The sequence below is a fragment of the Falco peregrinus genome, chromosome 2 (assembly GCF_023634155.1).
Source record: "Falco peregrinus isolate bFalPer1 chromosome 2, bFalPer1.pri, whole genome shotgun sequence".
Taxonomy (NCBI): Eukaryota; Metazoa; Chordata; class Aves; order Falconiformes; family Falconidae; genus Falco; species Falco peregrinus.
Genome location: NC_073722.1, coordinates 119,022,366 through 119,030,059, shown reverse-complemented (window position 1 = coordinate 119,030,059; position 7,694 = coordinate 119,022,366). Strand labels below are relative to the sequence as shown.

At 50.6% G+C, this 7,694-nt stretch overlaps 1 protein-coding gene across 2 annotated transcripts; it reads left to right on the top strand.

The window, feature by feature from the left end:
* Positions 1–109: 109 nt before the first annotated feature.
* CDK3 (cyclin dependent kinase 3) lies at positions 110–6,968 on the top strand. Of its 2 annotated transcripts, XM_027795625.2 has the most exons (8): positions 110–2,056; positions 2,882–2,959; positions 3,342–3,462; positions 3,994–4,164; positions 4,594–4,704; positions 5,067–5,068; positions 5,464–5,659; positions 6,057–6,968. In XM_027795625.2, exons 1-8 carry the CDS (start codon positions 1,929–1,931, stop codon positions 6,180–6,182), a joined length of 933 nt encoding a protein of 310 aa, XP_027651426.2. In that variant the 5' UTR covers positions 110–1,928; the 3' UTR covers positions 6,183–6,968. The 2 variants fall into 2 exon arrangements, with proteins under 2 accessions (XP_027651426.2, XP_005243724.2); XM_005243667.4 differs by lacking the exon at positions 5,067–5,068 and having other exon boundaries at positions 4,594–4,695; positions 5,456–5,659.
* Positions 6,969–7,694: the final 726 nt, after the last annotated feature.

Below are 7,694 nucleotides of genomic sequence, written 5' to 3'. Positions count from 1 at the left end.
AAAACCCTCTTTCTTGCTAAGGCAAATGCATTAGGCCCTGCAGAAACCCATGGGTGATGTGAGAAAATTTAGCAAAATGCAATTTTCTACCTTCTCCTAAGCACGGAGTGCGTAAGGAAGTGTTAGGCTTTGAAAAAGTTACAAGAAGAGGAGATGAAGTTACATCAGAGCCACTCTGGTTTAAGAACATGGTGCCAGGCCCACCTAGCAGAATTAAACCATCAACAAAAAGACAAAAAAATCACTAATGTGAGGTGAGAATAAAATGTTAGTGCAAGAGAGAGAAGGCTCCTGTGCTGCAGGAATCCCTGGATGTGGAATGAACTGGGACTGTGGTTTGCGGGAGAATTCAGCCGTCTACAGCCTTTTCTGCTTTTGGCTCAGATTTTCTGGTGAAATGTTCAGAAAATAAGGACTGAGGCCATACAATGCACAGCAGCAGATCGAAATGCAACAGGTATTGGCAAAGTCCCCTGTTACCAAGAGGCTTGATTCGAGGGGCTGAGATGGCTCAGTAGTTACAGTGCTTGCTATAATCTTTAATCGCAGTTATGTTTTTCTTCACGCAGTGACAGAGATCCAAAAGCCCTGCCTTGGCACACTCTCTGTTCAACCCAAGTCCAAAAACATGATCTCACGAGGCAAGATTTTAACCTGGTTTTGTAAGAGGCAATGATGAGTCTGTCGTAATGTGTTTATGTTTACACCTCATCTGCTGTCTGTTCTACCTTCCTTCCCACGCTTCAATTTTATCCAAATGGCCAAGCTTGCCAGAGAGTTGGGAATATCCAAGATGCCAGGACTGGGAATATCCAAGATACGAGGACTAGGAATATCCAAAATACCAGGTTCCTACAAGTGTTATGAAAAAAAAACCACAAACCCAACCAGCCAGGAAGAGGAGGGCAAATTTGGCAATGACTCCGGATGGAGATGTGAGTGCAAACTCAACTTCACAAGCCACTGGAGAACCCACACAGGAGTCTGCCGTGGCTGTGTGGATCCCTCTTCAGCCACAGAGCAACTACTCTTTGGTTCTTTCAAATCAGCAAAATCAGGATCAATTTTAAAAAGGTTTTGAGCCACTGGCTCAGCAATGAGCTCATTCCTTTTTAGGTCACTTAAAAGTTGGGGTCTGCACCGTGGACCCACATAGTCAGTGGGCTGCCATGTCCTGCTGTGCCCACCCAGAAACATGGAGTCCCCAAGCCCTCCAGAAGACAGTCCCTGTGGCTCTACCTTTCCTGGTACCACAGTGCATAATATTATTTTAATCTTGTCTGCTGTCAGCTGTCAAGTCAATGATTAATCCCTTCCAAGGACATCTTCCAAAAGGCTGACCAAGCGGTGCAGCCCACAGAAAGGAGGTTCAAGGGACAATTGCACAAGACTCGAACCAAAACCAACAAACCAAAACCAACCTAAAAAAAAAAAAAGGAAAATAAAAAGACATTTTTGCTGTGTGTTTGACCTGAGCGTGTCCCAGGGAGCCCTAATTATGCACCATGTCCCCTGATGCCAGGCACTGCAGAAATAGCCAGAGAGCTTCCCTTGGCCCAGTGCAGCCCCTCTGCCTTTCCTGCAGGCCCAAAGTGCCTCTTTACATCCATTTTGCTCAATTTTTGCCTCAGCCAGCACATCACACAGCCCAGGCCCCAGAGCCACCAGCCCTGGGCAGCTGGTGCGTGGTGTGTTTGGCTCTTTAGACCCCCAGCCGCCCCCAGACACCCACAGCTGCCTCAGTTCAAGGCAGGTCCCTAAGCTGAGGGAGCAGCAAAGGGGGACCCAGACCCCAAAAGCAGCTCAGGGGACACACGGGGAGAGCAAACACGTTCTGTGCATTTGGCTTCCCCGCCCCCCCTTCATTTTTTCTCCTCAGAAAGCGGTGCCAGCCACCCTTGCTGCCGTCGGCAGGCTGAGGCAGCGGCATGGACACCTTGCAGGAGGTGTTTCAGAAGGTGGACAAGATCGGGGAGGGCACCTATGGCGTGGTGTACAAGGCTCGCAATAAGCGCACAGGGCAGCTGGTGGCCCTCAAGAAGATCCGCTTGGACTCGTGAGTAGGGCAGAGCCATGGCCCTGGGGCCACCATGGCCTGGCCTAGCCCAGTGCCCACCCAGCCTGCCATGGGACTGAGCAGGAGGGCCCTGAGCCCAGCCCAGCATCCAAAACGGCGCTAGAGGCTCAAAAAAGCCCGATGTGAGGGGAAAAAGTATTTCTACCAGCTCCTGCAAGCAGCTAGGGCCTGGCCCAGTGCTACCTGGCCCTGGTTCCATGGTGGCGCAGGGCAGGGGGAAGCGGCCACCATTTTGGGAGGTGGCCTGTGCCCCAGGGCTGTGGTGCCGGTGCCTGGTGAGGCTCAGCCTCCCATCAGGGTTGACTTCAACCCCTCCAGGCTGGGGACTGAGGAGGTGAAAGCTCGTTACTGATCCTCTGGGTCGGCCCTGGGCTCTTTTGTTGATGAGCACTGCTGGTGTGGACCAGGGGCCATGGTGGTGGGACTGCACCCCATGGTGGTGGCCCCTCGGGGTGATGGAGGTGGGTGCCTGAGGGGCAAAGAGCTTTCATGTCCCCACACATCCAAAAAGCAAGGCTTGGGCATTTAAACCGTTGTTGTTTCTTCAAATGTACCTTCAGGTGCTCCCAAACAAGCTCTGCCCAAGAGCTTGCACTTCTAGGTCACTCCCTCTCCTTCCCTGTGCCTCCATTTCCCTCTGCCCCACCCCAGCCTCACGCACGGCTCCGTCCCAGACTCAGAGTGCCTGGTATGAGATTCCCTCAGGTGATGGGGTACCATGGAAGAGACAAGGGGCACAGGGCCTCAATAGGCTGTGGGATCCCACTGGGGAATGGGGTACCACACAGCCCATCTCTGCTGCAGGGAGATGGAGGGCGTCCCCAGCACCACGATCCGAGAAATCTCACTGCTGAAGGAGCTGAAGCACCCCAACATAGTCAGGTAAGACCTGGACGAATCGTCCACACAAGCTCATTGATGGGCTTCTGCATGGGGAGCTCTGAGTACAGGCAGCAAGAGAGGTTTTCCTGTCTTCCCCTGACTGCACAGACAGAAGCAAAATAAACAGAAAAATGCAGGAATCACTTGCATTTCCCTGGTTCACAGCAATAACTCACAGCACTGCCACTTCACTCCAGCAACACAAGCTGGTCCAAGATGATGCTGCCCCATACTATTTGCTACTTATTTATATCTGCCTGCCTCTGCTCCAAAGGACTTGAAGAGCAGAGGCAGCTGTGGGAGGAGGGATGTTTGTGTATTTGCAAAGGTCTGGAGAAGGTGCTGAAAGGTACTGAAGGGAGCATTTGCATTTCTTTTACAGGCTCCTGGATGTCATACACAGCCAGAAGAAGCTCTATCTGGTGTTTGAGTATCTGAGTCAGGACCTGAAGAAATATATGGACTCATCCCGAACTGGAGAGCTTCCTTTAAGCTTGATCAAGGTACAGTGTGGAAGGAGTGCTAACAGACAAGGCAGAGAGCATGTGTTCTTGCTGCCGTCTGCTGGGCAGTGCCAGCACCGAGCTGCTCTTACCCAGACTATGTCTGGAAGAGATTCATCCTTGGCTGGAGGCATTCAACCTCAGTTCTCAAACACTTCAGCTGGGAAACCCTCGTGGCACTATTGCTCAGCGCGTTTATTTCCCAGCTGTTTCCAGGCTCTCCAGCCCATCTCACTGCAGAACAAATTGCTATGAAGAGGACAACTGAGGGATCTATTGCTAATTGCCTTTGTATGGAGTAATGGATGGGTAGAAGGGACTGCCAATGGTTGGATTGGAGTCTCTCTGTCCCCATGTAGGGTGGGAGAAAGTTATTGTGCATCTCTAGTGTCCCACAAGCCTGGCGTTGCATTATAGCAAGGTCTTTTTTCCTATTCAGGTCTATAAATGATGCGAAGTGTGTTGGTTCACACGGTTCAGCTTTCAGAGTGGTTTCATCATGGTCTTGTCTGAAATCTTTTCTCTCCTTAGAACTACCTTTTCCAGCTGCTGCAGGGTGTGAGCTTCCTCCACTCGCACAGAGTCATCCACAGGGACTTGAAGCCGCAGAACTTGCTCATTAACAATGCAGGAGCAATTAAGCTGGCTGATTTTGGACTGGCAAGAGCTTTTGGAGTCCCCCTACGGACATACACTCATGAGGTATTGTTGAGGCTCCCTACCACCTGAGAGCGGGGTACACAATCCATAGTGGGTGAACAACAGCAACATGACAAGTTACTCATTCATAACTGGGCACAGCTGTGCCCAGTCATGTGCTCTTAACCTAATCCCCAGCTAACAAGTTACCTCATGTCCCCACAAAGTGTGCTGACTGCTTTTACCCTAGCCTGCCTGCAAGCTGGGTTCCCACCTTCTTTGCATAGGGTATATTTATTTGTTCCAGAGTGTTCTGTTGAAGAACGATCTGTTAATCCCAATCTTGCTGTTACTAAGGCATCTGCTAATTCAGCATGGCCTTGACACACTCTTGATTTGTACAGTCACTGCATTACAGCTAAGAAGAGAGGATCCCATGCCTCTGGTTTCACCCAGGGAAATGACAAATCTCGTTTGTTGGTTCCTTACCAGGTGGTGACTCTGTGGTACAGAGCCCCTGAAATACTGTTGGGATGCAAATACTACTCGACCGCTGTGGATATCTGGAGCATCGGCTGCATCTTTGCAGAAATGGTAGAATGGGTTTAAACAATCTTTTTAATGAGCAGGGAGGATGGATCTGCAATGGGAAGTGGGGAAGGAGGGACAAGACGCAGAACATCTGTGATACTGTGGTCCCACCCCGTGCTGGTTAGCTGATCCTAAGCTGCAGCCTCAGAAGGAAATCTGCCACCCTCAGGGGCCTGGTGGAAGGCAAAGAAGCCTCTGTAGTCTGGCTGCAGCTCCAGGTGCATGGGAATGTGATGCCTCTTCTTGCAGATGGGGAAACTTCAGTCTTGTTGCTGCAGCATTTTGATCCCGGGAGGAGATGACTCTTGCTGATGTCTTCATAGTGGGCTGTAGAGAATGAGGACTCTCTCAACATGGCAAAGTGGATCTCCTAGGGGTCCATACTCGACTTTGAAAAGCTCTTGTTATCCCTGCGCTATGCCTAGTTCCCAAAGCCCCCAAACTGCAGATCAGCAGAGCTTGGGCAAGTAGGCAGGGGGGGAACTAGCTGGCAAGAGTGGCTGTTAGGAAACTGGAGACAAAGAGGGATAAGAGACTGGCTGAAAGAGGGACAGCCTCAGGGGAGCATGGATCCATGGAGAGGAGCTGGAGACAAGCAGTCAGACACCTGTGACTTTCCCAGTCACTGCCTGGCAGAACCACTGCATTGTAAGGTCTGTGCAGTTGCTTGCATCTGCTGGAGCAAGGGGTTGCTTGCAGTGGGAACTGAGGCACGCAGCTGATGGAAAGGTGGGAACTGGCACTTTCCCCCCCCCCCCCGCAGGTGACCAGGAAGGCCCTGTTTCCAGGGGACTCTGAGATTGATCAGCTCTTCCAGATCTTTCGCACCCTGGGCACTCCCACTGAAGCGACCTGGCCTGGAGTGACCCAGCTGCCTGACTACAAGGGGGACTTTCCCCGATGGGCAAGGAAAGAGCTGAAGGAAATTATTCCCAACTTAGATCGAGATGGTAGAGACTTGCTGATGGTGAGTGAGGGCTCAGAACAAGACCTGGGAACAGACAGGACCATTTCAAACGGGGCAAATAATAGGGATATTTGGGACTGACCTACCTGGAAGTGGGTTAGCTAATCTGGCTCTGATGTTAATCTCTGCAACTGTAAAAAACACCGAATCATTGAGTAGGGCTCAGTCCTGACTCTGAAGCAGGGCTGTCGTTGTGGGTTCCTCTAGGAAACCACTGCATGAAGGGTCAAGAAAGCCTTCTACCATAATCCCCACAGTAACTTCAACCGTGGGTTACTCCCAAAGCCCAGAGAGCTGAAAGCAGGATGAACGTGAGCGTCTGGGCCCAGCTACGTGCAGATGGAATCGATCATTTGGTTTTTAAAATCCTAAATCTGCTGTGGTTTTCCTCTCACAGCAATTGCTCCTGTATGATCCCAGCAGGCGCATCTCGGCCAAGACAGCCCTCAATCACCAGTACTTCTCCTGGAGAAGCCCTCGGAGTCCTGAAGAGCGACGTGCGCTGCAGAAACACCGCAGATGAGAAAACACAGGCCTCCCCACGCACTTGCAGCTCCGGGTAGCAATGCAGACCTGGTTTGGGGCATTTAGCAGCGGGCTGGCTGGAACCCAGGGTCACTTCTGCAGAGCCTGGAGGGGGACATTCTTGTGTTTAGAGACTCGGCCTGTTGCTGGGGGCAAGTTTGTCTGGGCTACAGCCAGTAGAGCTGTTTTGAAGAGGTTATGTGCAAAAGGGTGGGAGGCAGTTTTCAGCATAAAACTGAAATGTAGATGAGAGCATCCTTCAGATGTTTGTTCTTGCGTTAGTCGGTAAGATAAGGTGACACACAGTGACGTCTGTCTGACAGACCGGAGCATCCCCGGGTCTGTCGGTGGCAGTTTCTGACGCCAGGGCGTGCTGGAGCTCCACTTTGGGTATGGTAGCACTTCGCTGCTCAGCTCTTTGCTGCTGTTAACAAAGACCGGGCTTGTCAGCACTAAACGAGTTCTTTAATCTGAGCTGTTTTACAGAGCTGACGTTCTGCTGTTTCACAAGCTGAAGAGCACTGTCAGGTGTCTTAATTTGTGCTTTAACTAGGACCAAGAAGCCAAAAGGTTCAATTAGCATAAAGCACTTGCTGCACGCGGCTGGAAGTGGCTAACAGCTGAAACTCTGGCTTTCTGTCATAGGTCCAGACGTAACGCTGTTTCCTTCACTTTCTTGTCTTGGAAATGTTTTTGCTGTTCAAATGTTTGGAGAATTGTCACTAACTTTTGGCGTGGTTTTGACATAATTTTTTTTTCTTTCAGTACAGAAAAAAATAAAGGCTTTTCATTTGTTCAGAAACTTCAGTGTTTGTTGTTTGGCACGGCCCATCAGGCTAGTGGCACAGGCTAGTCTGGCTGGTCCTTTTTTTCCACGGAGCATTTCTCCTTTCCTCATCTCCTGCACTCTTTCTTTTATCCTTTCCAGCCCAAATCCTTGGCAGATGCTGATGGTTCTGCAGCCCAGTGCTGTCTCCGTGTGGGGAAATGGGCTTGCATTCCACCAGAGGTTGCCACAGACCAGTTCAGTTCTACTTACTTAAATACTCAAAACACAGATTTTTAACTTAGGGAAGCCAAACTTCTGCACTCTTGTTTTTCGTGCAAGTGCACATGTTCCCTCCTAATAACTGCAATCCTAAGAACTGAAATCAGCACAAGGTGACAGCTTTCAAAATCTACTGCATTCCTACAGTTCCATGAAAGATAAACAATGCAGTAGAAGAGAGCAGCGGCTGTAGTGTAAACCTCCCTCCCCACCTACTAGACAGCAGAGAATTTGCACGGGGGAGAGAAATCTTTAGAACGCCTCCCGAAAAAGCCCCTCTCAGCCCAAACCCTGCCTGTCTAAAGCCAAGCTCTGTTGTTCTTTGGCTTCCTCCATCATTCGTTCCTTCTCCTACCCAACACAAGGCGGCAGGTGGCTCTGCTTAGCTCATGACATCAAAAAGACCTTTGTCATCCCTATTGTAGCAGCCGCAGCTCCTGACAGATCCCCGACAGTGAAACC

Excerpts from the sequence above, each read along its gene's own strand:
- CDK3 (XM_027795625.2), top strand. The coding sequence starts at position 1,929 with ATGGACACCTTGCAGGAGGTGTTTCAGAAGGTGGACAAGATCGGGGAG. Across the intron at positions 2,960-3,341 it reads AAGCACCCCAACATAGTCAG|GCTCCTGGATGTCATACACA; the intron begins GTAAGACCTGGA and ends TTTCTTTTACAG. Across the intron at positions 3,463-3,993 it reads TTCCTTTAAGCTTGATCAAG|AACTACCTTTTCCAGCTGCT; the intron begins GTACAGTGTGGA and ends TTCTCTCCTTAG.